This window comes from Cricetulus griseus, chromosome 3 (assembly GCF_003668045.3).
Source record: "Cricetulus griseus strain 17A/GY chromosome 3, alternate assembly CriGri-PICRH-1.0, whole genome shotgun sequence".
Classification (NCBI taxonomy): domain Eukaryota; kingdom Metazoa; phylum Chordata; class Mammalia; order Rodentia; family Cricetidae; genus Cricetulus; species Cricetulus griseus.
This window is the reverse complement of record NC_048596.1, coordinates 253,671,678-253,690,008: the sequence shown is the minus strand read 5'-3', so window position 1 is coordinate 253,690,008 and position 18,331 is coordinate 253,671,678. Positions and strand designations below refer to the sequence as shown.

Genomic DNA, 18,331 nt, shown 5'->3' with positions numbered 1-18,331 from the left:
GCTGGCCTTTACTACTTTCTCTCAACTTACCTATCTGTTATGACAGCTAACTTGAACTACTTACATGTAGTCCAAAAAATAAAAGACACAGAGATTGATATTAGGTATCAAGCTTGAAGATGAATATCAGAAAAGCAGAGGCAGCTGGGCACTAGCTTCTTACCTCTACCTCAGGCAAAATGGGCTGATCCTGTCTCCACAAGCTCTCACCAAGCCTCAGTCTGTAAACTCACCTCAGTGTGGATAGAGAATGAAAAGCCTCTTTGAGACCTTGCTTCTCTAATGTTGGGATTAAAGATATGAGCTATAATTCTCTTTTAGAGTGATTCTCGATTCTGTAGGTTTGGGTGGTCTTGCACTGGCAAATATCCATCTGTCTCTTAATCCTGAGTCCTAGGATTAAAGGTGTGTCTCACCACTTCCTAGTGTCTGATGGCTGGGATTAAAGGTGTGTGTCATCACTGCCTGATCTCTACATCTTGAGGCTGACTTTGCTTTTCTGAATATTCAGTCAAGCCTTAACAAGTCATAAATAATATATCACCACAACTATGTTATCCTTGCAGAAATCATGATTATGTAGACTACTGTGTTTCTCCAAACCAACTGTAATAGTTAAATTCTGTAAAGTCCTTAACAGCCATTTCAAAATAAATTTCTTTTCTCACCAACTATGTGTGTTGCAGTTTATATACCACTGTGAAGCCTACAAAGCATTTGCATTATTTAAAATACCGTCCTTGGGTCAGGAGGTGGAGCTAGGAACTAGATGACAGAAAGTAGTCATAGAGAGTCAGAGGGTGTCTGGAAGATGACGGAGAGATGCACAGATAGTAGTAGAGAGGGACTTTGAGTGTGGCAGTCCTTTTTGGTTTGGTGCAGCAGAAGGAAGGCTTCTGGAGATGCTGATGAAAAGGGAAGGTCATCTAGTTGCTCTTCAACCTCTCTAAGCTAGCAGGTTTTCAACCTAGCCTCTGACTCTTGGTTCTTATTGACAATTAGAATGGTAGAGATGTATTTAAAAGTACATTTATTGGAATGTACTTTTAAAGTACTTTTAAAGCTGCCCAGAAGCAGCTTCAGAGGAAGGCTGGAGCTTCAGGCCCAGGAGTGAGGAGTGCCCACCAGGTGAAATGACAGCAGTGGTTTCTAGCAGACCCATTTTCTAAAGAAGCAATAGTAACTTTTCTCCAATAGTATCCTTGTAAAGTTCTAAAGTACATAACTCTGGCTGTGTACATTTATTTATGAAAGCTCTTCTGTATTCTATGGCTTTATAAATTTGTTTTCATGCCATTAACATGTTGTGTTTGTTTTTGAGATTAGGTATCATGTGCCTCAAGCAGTGGCCTTAACATCATGGAGAATATGAAGGTCTGCCTCCTGACCCAAGCTTGAGTTTACTTAATTAACACTGTATCGGGGTTCACAATAAGATCAGTTGTCCTGTAACACAGGAGTGAGTGTTTGCAAAATATGCTCCAGACCCTGTGTTCCACACCAGACCCCACAAATGGATGGAAGATAAAAGTAGGATCATGGGCGCCTAGAAGAGCAGAACTTCAAATGCCACCCTTTCTCCATCACACTGCCATCAAGACCCCATAATCCTTACCATTCTCTATTCATCATGTTCAGCTATAAGCATGATGTTCAGCTCATTACTGACATACAGAAGCAATAAATACCTGGTGGATATCCCTTTTACATAGGTCCTCTTAAAAGCAGAATTCTTAAACAACATTTGCACAAGTTTCTCCTCATTCTGTTATGGATGGATAAATATTAAACTGAACCAAGACACACTGAGCACATTTAACAGAGACATTTCCCTGGAAGAACTGTCTGGTTGGACTTCTAGAACATTCTGGTTTAGACAGCATGTGTCCTCACAGGACAGTTTAATTTGAAGAGGTAGAACTGAGAGAAAGAGGTATTTAGGTCACTGAGATGTGAAACAAATTAGGGACCTTGGGGTTCTTTCTAATATTTCCTGGCCATGAAGTAAACCATTTTGGTCAAAAATTGCTGGGAGATCTTAACTTTCTATGGCCCACAATGGGATTAACTACCCAAGAGCTAAGAAATTTACTTCAAACCTTATGAGATGATAAGGACTTAACTAGTTACCAGCTGAGGCTGAGAGAGAATTGGCTTTGGTAGAAAAGAAATTACAAGTTACAAGTGTGAATTTCTTGGATCCTTGAATACAATTTTAGTTGATTTTAGCTTCTATTCATTCTGCCAAAAGAATTTTTATGCAGAGAGAAAATAATATCTTATTTTGGCATACAAACAGAATGAAAAATTAAACACATATGCAGAAATAGATTCTGAATTGAATCAGAATCAGAATCAGAAAGGAAAATGATACTTTGTCCATTGGCAGGAATAGACCCAGCAGAAATGTTGGTACCTTTTACTAATAGGTGGGGCCAACTGCTGCAGGAGGGAGTGGTACAAGGAAACATGAAAAATTTTGGCTTCATGGGATTCTACGGGTAGAGAAGAATGAAAACCATGTCCCATCAAGCAGAAAGCACAGCGGAGATGACACTGATGATTTACTTCAGGGAGATGAAGTAGATGCTGGAAAGTACTATGTGAGATCCATGCTGTAAATAGTTACCTTTCTCTTAAAGGGCAGGCTTGGTGATATCTTGTTTGTACTCTAACAAATAAAGCTTGCCTGTAGATCAGAGGGTCAAATAGCCACTAGTTAACCATAGAGGTCCAGAGGTCAGCACAGACAACAGGAAGTGATGTCACTGGGTGGAGAAAGGAATATAAAGCAGGCAGAGACAGTAGCTCAGTCTATTTTTGTTGGAGGATTTTGTAGATGTAAGAACTCTAGGGGCTGCCTAATCTGATTCAAACCCCTGATAGCTGTCTCTAGGTTTTTATGATTAAGACCAATTAAAAATTGTGCTACAGGCAAGCCTATGTTCTAACAGCTTACATACAGAAAACCAAAGGCAAAAAGAAAAAAAGTCAGAGCATTCTGCCCAAGAAGGAAAACTAAGGTGGTCTAAAAATAAAAGGAGGGAGATGTAGAGGGGGATGGCCGGAAAGGCTCTGGAGGGACAGGGATGACTAAGAAGGAGAAGCAAAGCAGGAAGGATACACAGTGACAGAGGACACAGTAAATAGATGCAAGCTGATAATGGGCCAACTGCTGCAGTGATGTGAACCAAAGTGAAAAGTGTCCCCAAGAACACAAGTTAAGACAGAAGATGGTAAGAAGTTAAAGCAGAGGAGCTAGAGAAACAAAGAGACAGGAAAGGCTGAAATTCCAGGAAATGCTAAAATCCCCTTCAGGGTGCTGACCCTTGGGTGACTGAGGAAGCAGATGCTGCACATATGAAAGTCAAACCTTCCCTCAAGCAAGGTAAGAAAGATAGTCACAAGATGATGTCCCTTCAGCTCCTGTCACTCCCTGCAGGGTCAGGGTTAGAAGACAAGGGTGTGAGCAGCCTCTGTGGAAATAGGGAGCCAAGCAGCAGAAAATGAGCACCCCAGAGAAGCCAATGTCACCAGGAAGCTCTGGGGGAGGAAAAGACTGGTGAAAAGCTGGCTATCCATAAGCCAGAAGGACAGCACATGACAGGAAGACTTTCTTTCTTTTTTTGTTGGTGGGGGGGGGGTTCAAGACAGGGTTTCTCTGTGGCTTTGGAGGCTGTTCTGGAACTAGCTCTTGTAGACCAGGCTGGTCTCAAACTCACAGAGATCCGCCTGCCTTTGCCTCCCGAGTGGTGGAATTAAAGGCGTGCAACACTACCGCCCAGCTTGACAGGAAGACTTTCGACACTGAGTGCACCACATAGAGTGTGAAACTGAGTGAGCTCTCAGGCTCAGCAAAATGAAACCTTGACCTTAGAGAGAGCTAGGTGTGTGATGCTGTAGACAGTGTGAGATTCTTGTGTGTCTGTGAAGTCTCTAATCGTCCTGTTTCCCCAAAGCATCTTCCTATGTTAAAGTTCTGTTTATGTGTCATGGTCACGCAGCTTCATTCATTGTAGTTTTAAAAGCTTGTCCTTAAATAAATAAATAAAATTGGACTTCTATTAAAAATGAGGGAGGGGCTCTGGCAGGGGCAGGATTTAGCCCAGGTGTATGAAATGTCTCTTCAGAGACCATTCCCTGTTGTGCTCAGCCCTGATACAAGGGGTATCAATAGAAACTGAATGTCACATAGCAGGGTAACAAGTGGAATGATCAGAGAAATGACCAGTGACCTCCTCTCTATTTCCACAAGTCAAAAGACAATCTTCCCAAACTCCTCCCTATTACTTCCTGTGTCTCTCTATATGTGCTGGGTCGCCCAAATCTCTATGTCTTTGTCTTTCTCCAGGACCCATGTGATGCCCATCCCCCATCCATCTCAATACTGCAGAGGCCAGACCTGGATGAGATGACACCATTTCCTCCTCCCATGGCCTGGGGCTCTGAGACTATGTTCACACCCTACAGTGAATAAAGAGGTTTCACGAGACAGCTGAGCAGCACTCAAGAACAGAAGCCTTGAATGCTGTACTAGAAAACTGTGAAATTGGCAGGTGAGTGGGCATAGCTCTGTCCAGGTTTGTGGGTCGCATTGGAGTCACCTTTAGAAGGACTACACTGAGTCCACGTGCTGGAAATCCAGGACTTAAACTTAAGAAAAAAGATGGCGGAAATGGGGTGTCTACTGAGTGTTTATAGAGGTGACCTCTCTAGAAATCCCAGTTGGCCAGGGTAACAATGCTGCTCTTATTGCTGAGGTCCAGGACCTATACTGCCTTATCTCAGGCAGGCATAGGTGCTACAGGGTCTCAGTGACCTTCCCCACTGTCCTCTGTCCTTTTTCTCATGTCCTATCACCTAGCCCATTTGACAGCCTCTGCCCTCTCCTCAAGGATCTGCAAATAATGTCTCTTACTTCTGGGTCCTTTGAGATCTGCAGGCTCCATTCCAATCTGAGCACTGTTCATTCCCTTTTTAAAAATGTTACCACATGTTCACTGAAAACTCTAATCACAACCTTTATCCTGAGCATGTTTCAAATGCTTAGAGTCCTGGTTCCAGACATCTCCATTTCCTTCAGCGAACTCTGAGTATGGTGGAGACAGGAATCAGTAAGAGAAAGAGTACACTTAGGAGTGAAGAAAGAAATGACATAGGCAGGAGCACTGGTGTAGCAGAGCAGAGGCCCTGAGGGTGTCCTGTCCCAATGAAGGAGGGGCAGTCGAATACTTTGAACTTAGTCACAGTGATGGGGCAAATGGCCTTCTTAGCGCCATAAACAACACTTCAAGGATTCATGTATGGTTAAAGGGACACAAGGATAGGCAGGAGTGGGGTTGCTGATCGATCAGAAGAGGAAAAACCTGAGGGTAAGTCATTGATGTAAAACAGCCGGAAACGGTCACTGAGTCTGGACCAAGCTGTGCACTCGTGTAGAAGGTGTGGCTTGCTGAAGAGTAAAGCAGCCTGGGTGCCATCAGCTGATCAAGAACACCTGAGCAGCCACTGCAGGTGAATGGTCCTTGCTGCACAGCAGAGCTGATGACACCAGCCTGACTTAGGGTCTCATTCAGCATCTCAGTCTCTTTCCTGCAGACACTGCAAACATGGAGGTACTGAAGCCAGGTCAGGACATGGATGCTCATGTCTGCTTTCTTCTTCCCCTGCTCTTCTCCTCATCCTTCTCTGTATCCTTGACTCCACCATCTTCAGAGAGAGGAGCTAGACAGTACGGAAGGAGACTAGAGTCCACCTCTTTCGGCTGTGTCCTGGGTGTGCAGTCCTGATGATCTCACCTTTGTCTATGCAGATGGGACAGAAGCTAGTTTTGTCTGTTGCCATGTCCACCTTTCTATAAGAACCTTAAAGCTGAACAGACTGCAACCAAAAATGAATTTTTTAAATCCAGTTTAAGTACTTGGGAGTTTTGAAATGATATCCAAGAGTAGAGTCCTACATTTCCTGAGTCACATCTATGAACCTTCATCAGTGTTGTGTTGAGTACCATTTCTCCTTTGCTTCCAGACTCTGCATCATGAATACTCTGTGTGAAGCAAATGGCTCCTTTGCCATCCGTCTTTTAAAGATGCTGAGTCAAAACAACCCTTCGAAAAATGTCTGTTACTCTCCTGTGAGCATCTCCTCTGCTCTAGCTATGGTCCTCTTGGGGGCGAAGGGAGACACCGCGGTCCAGATAACTCAGGTAAGTTGTCTGTTGTCCCATAGCCGCTTCAGTTGCCTGAGAGCTGCTAAGAAGGGAGGGTAGGAACATGCACACACGGTTTCATGGGACAGGCGCTAAAAAGGAGGAAGAGAGTCTACTGCAGCAAGACTTCTTTTTTAAATTAATTTATTTTTATTTTATATACATTGGTGTTTTGCCCTCACATACGTCTGTATCAGGCTATGAGAGCCCCATAGAAAAAGAATTACAGATTTGAACTACCATATGGGTGCTAGGAATTGAATCTTGGTCCTCTGGAAAAGCAGCCAGTGCTCTTAAACACTGAGCCATTCTAAGCCATACTCTCCTCCCCAACCAGTATAACTTCTTTCGTGGCCATGAGTTTCCTTGAGGTGTGACATAGAAAGAAGTCTCAAAATTGTGTCTAGACTTTACTTAGAAAATAGTGTACAAATAGATTCACAATGTGGCAACACAGCTTTATTTCCAGCTGCTAAGGAGACAGAGACAGGAGGATCCCAATACTAATGCTAGCCTGGGCAACTTAGTATCAAACCAAAGGATTTTTTGCTGGAGGGAAGGTGGTGTGAGGTAGCTCAGTGGTGCATCTCTTGCCTAGCACACTTGAGGACCTAGGTAGGGTCAGTTCCAAGTACTGCAATTGAACAAAAAGATGTTGAAAATATTTGAAACACAGATTGCTAAGGTCTATCTTATTTTTACAGCTGGCTTTGTAATGATTCATTGGCAAGGAAGGTTAATTCTTGCTTTTCATTGTTTCAATTCCAGTCTGCCTTGCAGCAGAGCCTCACCTACTCCACTGCCTGAGCTCTCTCTTCATCTTGAAAATTATATTTACAACCACAGCATTCAATCACTGAGCTCATAATGAAACATTTTCCTTCACAGGCACTTGGTTTCAACACAGAGGAAGACATTCATCAAGGCTTCCAGGTGCTTCTCAGTAACCTGAACAGGCCCGACAGAAAGTACTTGCTTAGAATGGCCAACAGGCTCTTTGCAGAGAACACCTATGAATTGCTCCCAGTAAGTTGTGTCAGTAGAATGATAACAGTTGAATTCAAATACTTGTTGCTACAGATCCCAGGAGAATGACCCTAGATTACCTGAGAAAATAAAGAATCAGGTACCAGCGTGGTGATCTACAACTATCATACCTAAATTTAGAAGGCTGAGACAAGGAGGTCATGAGTTCTGGGCCAGCAAGACTACACAGAGAATCTCAACTACCTAACCTTGTCCAAAGACCACAATTCTACAATGATACCTTGAAATAATTCAAATCTGACTACTTGTAATCTTTATCTATTAATGTCTGGTTTTCCCCACTTACAAAAGCTTAGTACAAAAACATGTTTGTTCTTTCAATTGGTATCTACACTCAGTTTTGGATTTTATTTTTTTAATGCCATAGTATTCAGATGATTGGGAAACTTGCTGATATTTCATTTTTTCAATATTTTCCCATTTACATTTTTCTCTCCAAAGGCCTTTAAGGAGTCCTGTCTTCAGTTCTATGACTCAGAGATGGAACAGCTCTCCTTTGTCAAAGCTCCAGAGGAGTCCAGGGAACACATAAACATGTGGGTCTCCAAACAGACTGAAGGTCAGAATTTCAAGTTATTTCACACCCCACATTCTTGTCCTTTCCATCCATCCCTCCCTCTTCTTCCTTCTCTTACCTTCACACTCCTCCAACCATTGACTGATGTCATGTTAATTCAGAGAGTCAAATGCAGACTAGCATTATTATATATGGTGTAATTTAGACCTCAGTAAATTCATGGAGGTTTAACTCAGACACTTAGATTTTAAAAAATGCAGTTGTTTGTATAATTCTCTAGGCCAGAGGGGCTAATAGAAATGTCATGAGAACTCAGTGACCCTGGTTTCCAATCTAGGAGTTTTATTAGAAGACAGGAGTGGTCTGCAGTGTTGGCAGGTCAGGTGACTCTAATATTTCTGAGATGGAGATTCGTGTGGAGACCGTTCCCATAATTTTACCCTGGGCTGGATCGTCCTACAGTCTGTGTTGCCTGAGCTCCCACCATCTTTACCTCTGAACAGGATTCCTGTTACACACTTCCTCCTTCAGATCTCTTACAAATAATGAAACTAAACTTAATGTCCCATTGGGGTTGTTCAGTCACATTGAGTGACCTAAAAGACCCTCCCTTTTGGGGTTGAACCTTATTTATTTTTATTTCAAAGATGACATGCTCCTTTATTTGTCTTGGAGATCACTGATGTCATTATCTGAAATTGAACCATTCAGATGTCTCTGGAACACTAGGTACACCCCTATTTCTGCTGAGAGAGAGAAAAGAATGAGAATATTTTCTTAAAAACTCATCAAATATTTGTATATTTCTTGTTGGACTCTTTATATCTTGTGCACTATTCATGTCATAAATTTGAAGGATTCTCTTGATGTTGAAAGGATGCCCCTTAATAGAGAAGAAGGGAATATGTCCTCTGACCTGTGTTATTTCTTCGAGGTACAAATGGCACTGTGTATGTGAGTCTCTGACATGTTATACTATGTTAGAACTGGGCATGATGACAGAGTACTAGATAAGATGCTATGTTTAAGAATAGTGTATTAGCCCTGCTCCAAATGACATGACAGACTTTGAAGATCCTTCATGGAAGGCCTCACCCTCCCTGGGGAGCAGAAATGGGTTGGGATGGGGGCTGGTGAGGGGCAGGGGAGGAGAGGAGGGAGAGGGAACTGAGATTGACAGGTAAAAGAAGCTTGATTCTAATGTAAAGAAAAAAATAGTGTATTGGTCTGGATTTTCTTAGAGGAACGGAATGAATATATTATTAAGATTTAACAGATAGGCATAGACTATAGAGGCTGAGTAGTACTACAATGGTCATTTTCATATGCAGACACCTAGAATCTGGTAGTTGTTCAGTCGATGAGGCTGGAGACCTTACTAGTCAGTCAGGAATGAAAAGTCTACAGGATTCCAAAGAACAAACTGTCTTAGTCAACATGAAGGCCAAGGCTACTGGGCCCTAGTGTCAGCTGAAAATGACAGTTCAGAGGAGTGAACAGTGCAGATGCACTCACCAGCAAGGACTGAAGGCAGGAGACAAAAGCAGGGCTGCTTCTCTCTCAGTCCTTTGTATCAGGGCAGCACAGGAAGGAATTGCCCACTCTGGGGAGCATCCTCTCCATTAGTTACTCTATCTGGGAAATATTTTCACACTCCTGCCGAGAGACATGTCTCTTGGTTGATTCCAGATCCAATCAAGATGGCAAGCAGTATTAGTATCCATGGGGGAGCCTAGGTTCCCTGGGACCCTTCCACATTTCCTGTCTGTTTGTTCTTCATCCTGAAGTCACTTTTTCTGCTTTTCCCAAACCTGCTTTTTTTGAGAGACTTGGAAGTCTTTCACCATCATCACCTGGATGAAGTCCCTTCAGTCATACATAGATGCTGATGTCTCTTTTTGTTTACTTTTTTATAATTTTTTATCCAAATGCAGTAAATTTGAAACCGTGATTCTTGGATACCCCCAGATGTCACATCAGATTTTTTCTCACACATGCATAAAATGAACCTGAATGAAATCTCTGATTTCTCAAAAGGGAAAATTCCAGAGTTGCTGTCAGAAGGCTCCATTGATTCAGTGACCAGGCTGGCTCTTGTCAACGCCTTATATTTCAAAGGAAGGTGGCAAAAACAGTTTGACAAAGAATGTACAATGGAAATGCCCTTTAAAATAAACCAGGTAAGGAACCAAACCAGGTAAAGATCCAAACACATGCCACCATGATGAGGAGATTACATGGAAATGTATAAACTTGAATGTGTAGTTCTGGGGCTTAGTGGCAGAGATCAAATATCCAGAATGAGGTCAGGGCTTGAACCTCGGGCCAGAAAGAAACAATCAGCACAGAAAACCATTTGTAACTTATGTTTCTGAATGAAAGGTTAAACTCTGTAGAAAAATGATAGGAATAAAGAATATTTACTACTTGTGTTATCTTAATCTTCTGATAATTTCTCATAAAACCATCGTTCCTACCTCATTTTAGAACCTAAATTTTCCTTATGTTCTAGAATAGCAAAACTAAGCTGCTCACTTATGCAATTATGTATGGAATATAAGGCAAAGAAGAAAGGAATATACAAATCTTTATTTAAAATTGTGATTTTAATTAAAATAGTCATTTAAAATTATTGGCCAATTTATCATTATTAAACAGTATTCATAGCTTTCTAATATTGAAACTCAGTGTTTAAGATACAATTCTAATTGGAGTATAGATATTAGAATTGTTTACCAAAACTCTATAAAACCATAATTTAATGCAGCTTGGAGTATTATGAATGGTAAATTTCTCACTATCCTTTTATTGGTGGCACTTTAAAAAAACCTTTGTAAAAGAATGAGTCCCTTTATTGGGTAATTTAATCTTTACTGTGGGTAGTCTGTAGCAAATTTTTATGTTTAATGTACAACTGTAATTAAAATTTTCCAAGGTGGCCAGCCACTTCTATGGTTAAAAAATATCTCTGAACTATCAGAACTGAGCAGACTGAATGAAACTCCTGGAAGATTCATGAGGTTCTGTCCAGATGGCCCCCTAACTTTTAAAGGGTTGACAAGAACTTTCTGCCTGTGGTGGGTCATTGGACAGTAATTACATCACAAAGATACAGATGGAGATCTGTCCAGAGGGTCCCCAGTTTGCACTAATTTAATTACTTCTCTCTGAATGGCTGTCAGGATGGAGCTCAACATGAGTCTGTGAGTGTCTGTGCTCTGGAGCTCTCTGCTCTGTGATGAGTTAGAAGGTTGTAACCCATGGTGTACCTTTGAGCATGTGTGCTCCTGCTGCCAGGCTGTTTTCTGAGAGGATGGATCTGTCTGCAATCCCATTCACACCACTGTGAAGGCATTCCAGTCTACTTGATGAAAGCTTTGCTGTTATTTATAGTTCATTATGTTGTTTCCTTAGACATAATGGTTGACCATATTAAATGATCAAAATCCTACATCTGATATGAAGGTCATCTTTGCATTAATGTTACAAAATATTTGATAATCAACTTAAAAGGAGGAAATACTTATTTTGGCTCATGCTTCCAGAAATCTCAGGCTGGATCAGTTGTCCCAATCACTCCACGTTGTGGTGGTGCAAGTACAGCATGATGGCAATGCATGGTGGGGGCTTATTCAGTTCACAGCAGTCAGGAAGAAAGAGAGAAACAGGAATGGCTTGTAGTACCAATATCCCCTGCAGGAGTCCCACTTCCCCAATACTTGTCTTTCTCCCATGAGGCCCTATCCCTAAAGGTTTGGTAGGATCCCAACAGTGCCACCAGTCAACAAAGGCTTTGTATCATAAGCCTTTGTGGAACATTTTAGAGACAAGTAGAACTTAAAATGTTAATATTTGAATGGAACATTTCTTTGCTGGATAACACATCATCTTTCCCTAGTTAATCCCTATGCATATGGTTATATTGTCAACTTGAGACAACTTAGAGACATTTGAGAAGGACTCTGCATTGAAAAAAAAAAATGCCTCCATAAAATAGGCCTAGAGGCAAGTCAGTTAGGCATTTTCTTGATTAATGATTGATGTGGACCCAGCCCACTGTGGGTGGTGCCAACCCTGGGCAGGTGGTCATGAGCTGTGTAAGAAAGCAGGTGAGAAATCCATGGAGAACAAGCCAGTAAAGCAGCATTCCTCAGCTTCTGCCTGATTTCCTGCTCTGACTTTCCTCTTGATTGAATGTGACCTGAGAGTTGTAAAATGAAAATAACCTTTCCCTCCCCAAATTGCTTTTCTCATGGGATTTTTATCACAACTGCAGAGACAGAATCTACAGAAGTCCCATATCTGCCTGCACTCATATTTTCATGAAAGAAGGAAGAGGCTGAAAACATTGACTAAGTGTTCACTGGATCATGAATAGTGTTTCAATGGGAATGATGAAAACACTTCTGACATTAACTTCTGCTCATTTGGAAACCTTATGACCTCTCTCAATAACATCTTCTTATGATCTGGGTTCATTTGTTCAGACGGAGAAACGGCCAGTGCAGATGATGTGCCAGGAAGACACTTTTCACCTCGCCTATGTGAATGAAGTACAGGCACAGGTGTTGGTGATGCCTTATGAGGGCATGGAGCTGAGCATGGTGGTCCTGCTCCCAGATGATGGTGTGGACCTCAGCAAGGTGAGGCAGGAGAGTCCCTGGCACTCAACTCTCGCCATGTCCATGAGAATAATCCAGTGTCCATTCTCATTAGAACTGAAAGCAATGTTTGCAGATTTGCAATTGCCAATTGAGTAGGTAGTACCCAGCTTAGAGCTGTGTGCAGCTGTTGGGCTTTGGGATCAAAGCTGTTTCCAAGACTCCCACTGTGTTTTGTGTGACCTTGATGTAGAACATAGCTTCATCACTAGATGAGAGTTGGATACCAGATAGGATAAAATGAAGGCAACTCAGACAATGAACTTAACACACTGCTTGGAATATAGTCCCCTTCCTTAAAGATAACTCATATCATGATCTTCATTAGTATTTTATTTTATTATGTGAGAACACAAAATAGACAGAAAAATATTGCACTTTACCCAAACAAAGAGGAAGAGGAGGGTTGACAGCTGAAGAGGGCAGAGTCAGGGAGATCATTATGGCACATCGTGGTGTTCCTTGTAGCAGGGTACCTCACAATGTTTCAGCCATCCTCTGAATGGCTACATCCTCTGAATTGTGGGAAGGGCAGCGAGCATGACAGAAGGGGTCTTTGTAAGCAGAAGAACTCCCCTGCTCTTCCCATCCATCTCCTGAACTGCAGTATCCCTTCTCTAGTGTTACTTACTTTTCATCACTGACAAAATGCCTGACATGAATAAGGAAGGAAGGATTGACACTGACTCACAGATTCAGAGGGCTCATTTCATGTTACCTGGCCCATCGATGGTTTCCATGGTGACAGGGGCATGGGGCAGAAACTACACACCTTTTAGTAAACAGAAAGCATAGAATCGAGGAGGGAAGAAAGACCAAGGATGACCGTCATAGGTATAACTGCAGTCACTCCTTCTTTCATTCATCTGGCCTCCTCAGGCCTAAAATCTTAGCTGTCTCCCACAGTGTTGCCATCAGCTTCAGAATAAGGGTTAATATGGGAGGCTATAGGGGGAATGAAACATTAAAGTCACAAAAACACTCAAAATACATGGAATGCAACCCTAGATAGACTTTCCTTCTGGTGTGTCTCACACCATGAGTCCTTATTTTTCCATTTTTAAAAATGCAGAAAAGATGTAATATCTTCAAAACTTAGACTAGTTCAAAAAAAAAAAAAGCAACCCCAACCGTAGCTATAATCACCTGGACATGGACACCTGTCTGAACAAAAGATGTCTCAGAAAAGATTTAGGAGAGGATGGCCAGGTCTTCCTAACCCCCACCCCCATTGCTGTTGGCCTCCATGGCCATCAGGGAAGCCACAAACAAGCTAGCAGGACAGGGAGAACTCACACTGGCTGACCATCTGAACAGGCAGTGTCCCCTGTAGGATGATGGAGCATACTGTGAGCAGGAAGTGATATGTGGTTCTGGCTGAGACCTCAACTGTGAATCTGAAAGTCTCTCATTCTGCTTTGTCAGCTGGAAAACAGTCTCACTTTTGAGAAGTTAACAGCCTGGACCAGACCAGACTTTATGAAGAGCACTAATGTTGAGGTTTTCCTTCCAAAATTTAAACTGCAAGAGGATTATGACATGGAGTCCGTGTTTCAGCAGTTGGGGATGGTGGATGTCTTCCAAGAAGGCAAGGCTGACTTGTCAGGAATGTCTCCAGAGAGAGACCTGTGCATTTCCAAGTTTGTCCACAAGAGCATTGTGGAGGTCAATGAAGAAGGCACCAAGGCTGCAGCATCGTCCGTGGCAACTATGATCCCTTTATCATTGATGTTAGTCCCACAGTTTTGTGCAGACCACCCCTTCCTTTTCTTCATCAGGCACAACAAAACCAATAGCCTCCTGTTCTGTGGCAGGTTCTCATCTCCATAAAGGCACATTTACAGTGTGGGGAATAGTTCTGTCTTCAGCATCTGACAACTCTTCCCACCCTGTGAGGACAGGCATATAGGAGGAAGATGTGTTCCAAGATGTGGGCAGTTTCCTCCTGTCAGCCTGATCTTATGATGCCCACATTCCTCTCCCCTTTTCTTGACAATCATCAGTGCCCTTTCCAGGTCTCAGGACCACAGAGTGGTTTAGTTTTTTGTTATATAAAATAAAAGTTGTGAGCAAATCCCACAAGGTAACCCTCAATATTTTCTAAGGTGACCCTAAATAAATGTCTCCACTCACTGCACAGACAAGCCATGCCAGCTATATATACACTGTGCTTTTCTGGCTCCTCAACTCTTGCCATCACTTTCCTTAACTTGTTTTCATCATAGCAAATTCTTCTGTAGATGATGACAGCTACTGCAGTTTTCCTATTGATTGGTCCTTAATGCACATTTTGACTTTATTTTTTTTTAGTTGTCCAATACCCATCAGGTATGTACCCATCACTTTGTTAAGCTTTGGGACAGGTGCAGTATGGTCCTCTACCTGCTGGCCTTTACTATCTGTTTTCAACTTATCTAGCTGTCATGACATCTAGCTTAGACGACTACATGTGTTTCTCCTGTGGAAGTCATGCTTCTAAGATCTACTGTGTTTCTCCACTACCAAGTGTAATAGTTAAATTCTATAAAGTCCTTAAAGCACATTTCAAAATAATTTTATTTTTCTCACCAACCACGTGTGTACTTTGAACTGTAACAGGCCCACTTATGGTGGTTGTTTCATCTGTTACTCTTCTGCATCTTTGATGATCCCCCAAGTAGACCCCATGGACTAAGTGTATATCTATCTATGCTATATAGCCTATGCTGTGATGCTTACAGGCAGTTACAAACGATGTCACCACCTAAGAGTGCAATAATGGAGAGATGGCTCAGAAGTTAGGCAACCTTGCTGCTCTTGCAGAGGACCCAGGTACACTTCCCAGCACCCACATGACTGCTAACAACTTCTCTAACCCCAGTTTCAGGGAAGCTGATGCCCTCTTTCATCTTCAGTGGGCTTCTATACACACAAAGTTCAGGTATCTCCACTCAGAATCACACACATACACATACATTTAGAATAAAGACATTTCTAAGTTTATTAATGGTTGGATAGTACCACTATTACCTTATAAGGATTTTTTTTACTGCAATTATTCTTGGAACTAAAATCAACAATATATAGATAAAAACTTCAGTGCCTGTCAGATCATGCCTTCCTTACCTTAATCTCCTTTCAAGCACATTGCATAGCCATCGAGCAGTAATTCTCCATTCTTCATTTCCACTGCCTGTGTAACCACCAATCTTCTCTCTGTTTCTGAAGATTTACCTATTCTGTTATTTTATATAGATTTTTTCTTCTTTCTTCTTATTATATGGTATTTTTGTTAAAATTACAAACAATCTCATTTCACATACCAACCCCAGTTTGCTCTCCCTCCTGCCTTCCTGTGTCCCCCACCAACCTCCCAACCAACCCCTCACTCTCCACCCCTTCCACTCCCCAGGGAGGGCTAGGCCTCCCATGGGGGATCACCAAAGTCTTTTACATCATTAGGGACAGGGCCTTGGCGCTCTCTCATGTATCTAGGCTGAGAGTGTATCCCTCCACAGGAAATGGGTTCCCAAAGTCCATGTGCCAGGGACAAATACTGGTTCCACTGCCAGAGGCCCCATAGCCTGCCCTGGTCTCTCAACTGACACCCACATTCAGGGGGCCTGGTAGTGGGGTCTCTGTGCTCTCACTTGCTCAGGTCAAGTGCCTCTGTGGATTTTCCCAGTATGGTCCCTCTGCTCATCACTCCTTGCTCTCAACTGGATTCCAGGAGTTTCATATACAGCATAATTTTATAGAAACCTAGATACCTTTGTTCAATAAAATCAATTTGAGTAATACCTTCAACATTTTTAAATGTATACACACTAAATAGAAAGTCTTCAACCTTAATTTTTTCCCCGTCAATAAGAAATTTACTTATTTAAAAAAAATCCAAATTCTGGCATTGTCCATAAAATTTTAACAGGTTTATTTATAATTGTTATAAAGTTGAACTGTTGAAATGTATTCACTGAAATATTTTGTTGCATTAATGCTTTACACCTTGCATTTATATTAAAAATTCACACACAAATGAAAATGGAAAAACTGCCAATACCTAATTTCTGTCCCCTATTTGTCCACTCACAATCATCTACTTAGGTACCTTTTGACCCCATGGAAAAAATATCTAACATTCAGAACTACTGATAACTGGAAGAGGAAAAAAATTTTGAGAATGAAATGTTTCCCATCATAGTGGACTCTCAAGCACGTTCTCCGTGTATGCAGCATGCTAGCTGGATATCTTTTGGCATAATTGTTACACATTTGGCGTGGATAGCACACAGGTTGGTATCTTCAAAAAGGCCAACCAGATAGGCCTCACTTGCCTCCTGCAAAGCACCAATAGCTGCACTCTGGAAGAGCTGATCTGTTTCGAAGTCCTGAGCAATTTCTCGAACCAGACACTGGAAGGGGAGCTTGCGAATCAGAAAGTTCAGTGGATTTCTGATAGTGTCTGATTTCACCCAGTGCCACAGTACCAGGCCGGTAACGATGAGGTATTTTTTACCCCTCCAGTAGAGGGCGCACTCTTGCGAGCAGCTTTTGTAGCCATTTGTTTCCTGGGTGCTTTACCACCGGTGGATTTGTGGGCAGTCTGCTTTGTACAAGCCATGGTAAGAGCATCTCCTAACTTACCCTTCTTCTCCTTCTGCTGGAGCTCTGCAAGCGAGAGTCAGCGCTGGCATCAGAGAGCTGCAGCAGTGCGGCGACAGCTGCCAGTTTTGGTTTTTTTTTTTTTTTTATATCAACTAAAGTTCTCTCGAAAAATATATCTTGAAGATTATACCAACTGCTAGAGAGGTTGGATTGTGTTTGTGGAGAGATGGAATGTTGCAGAATAAAAACAATAGGATGCTTTCTTGTGGTCTTCTGTATCGGACTCAGGAGCCTCTGAAGAGTGTGGCTGCCAAGGCTGAAGTATGGAAAGAGGGAGATGTACCAAAAAAAAAATGTCACCAGGTGCACTGGTGCATGCTTTAATGTCCTCACTCAGAAGGTGGGGGCAGGAGGATTGGGAGTTCCAAGTCTCTCTCAATTTCCTAAAGACTGGAGCTAGTTCGTGCTGCATGAGGTGCTGTCTCAAAAGTGGAAAGAAGAAATGAAGTGTTCTCACTCACAGCAGAAGTTAAAGAAACTGTTTCCAGCCCAGGACTTGTTGGGTAGGCAATAAAACTGCTTCTTATTCCCAGTCTCATCAATTGGTAAATGATCTCAAAAGTAAGAAATGGCCACAAGATAAAGACCAAATCCTTGGCCTAAGGAGCAAGGTCAAGGGTTACTATGCTAAGACCTTAAGATTAATGGCTCCCTTGACAAAAGGTCTTCTATGCACCTCCAGGATGGTGACCCACAGTCCCCTACTTCCAACACAACAGACAGGGTGATGCCGGCTGCTATTGTCCAGCGTAGGGGACTGTAAAGTGTTGCACAGATATCCCACATAAGCTTCAAAGGAATAGTAACAGTTTGGAACTAGAAAGGAGACAGTTCAAAGTGAGGGCAAGCCTCTGGGCCTACAAGCCTCTCTCCAGGCAGGAGGTAGGCTCGGAGAACAAAAACAACAGTTTCACATAAAATGAAATGGTGTGGTCATATACAAAACAAGAACGTTAGTCATGGCCACTGAGGTGACAGACTAGGAAGAGTCCCTGCACATACATGTGGAAATGAAGCAAGACACCTCCACCTTCAGGGCAGCAGGTGGCCGCATGCCCTTGGCAGGACACGGAATAGCGCTTGCTCAGTGGCTGCTATGTGTCTCCCCCACCTTCTGTCATGGGCTCAGTGTGCTCCCCCAAATCTGTTTACATTCAAACACCTAGTTCCTCAAAATATAGCCTCATTTTTAGCTATCCTTTAAGGACATAATGAAGGTAAAAAGAAGGTTATCATGGGGAACTCTAATGTAAT

General features: G+C 42.3%; 1 protein-coding gene and 1 pseudogene across 1 annotated transcript; one reads left to right on the top strand and one right to left on the bottom strand.

Moving 5' to 3' along the window:
* Nucleotides 1-6,037: 6,037 nt before the first annotated feature.
* Nucleotides 6,038-14,263, top strand: LOC100758135 (serpin B9). Its single transcript, XM_027409285.2, has 6 exons — nucleotides 6,038-6,205; nucleotides 7,097-7,234; nucleotides 7,697-7,814; nucleotides 9,810-9,952; nucleotides 12,260-12,415; nucleotides 13,859-14,263. The coding sequence occupies exons 1-6, from the start codon at nucleotides 6,038-6,040 to the stop codon at nucleotides 14,261-14,263; spliced, it is 1,128 nt and encodes a 375-aa protein (XP_027265086.1).
* Nucleotides 14,264-16,620: 2,357 nt separating this feature from the next.
* Nucleotides 16,621-17,033, bottom strand: LOC100757845 (annotated as a pseudogene).
* Between the last annotated feature and the right edge of the window lie 1,298 nt (nucleotides 17,034-18,331).

What these genes read in the sequence shown, in the direction of transcription:
- LOC100758135 (XM_027409285.2), top strand. Translation starts at nt 6,038, where the DNA reads ATGAATACTCTGTGTGAAGCAAATGGCTCCTTTGCCATCCGTCTTTTA. An exon ending in GGTCTCCAAACAGACTGAAG is followed by an intron (nt 7,815 to 9,809) that starts GTCAGAATTTCA and finishes ATTTCTCAAAAG; the next exon opens with GGAAAATTCCAGAGTTGCTG. An exon ending in ATGGTGTGGACCTCAGCAAG is followed by an intron (nt 12,416 to 13,858) that starts GTGAGGCAGGAG and finishes CTGCTTTGTCAG; the next exon opens with CTGGAAAACAGTCTCACTTT.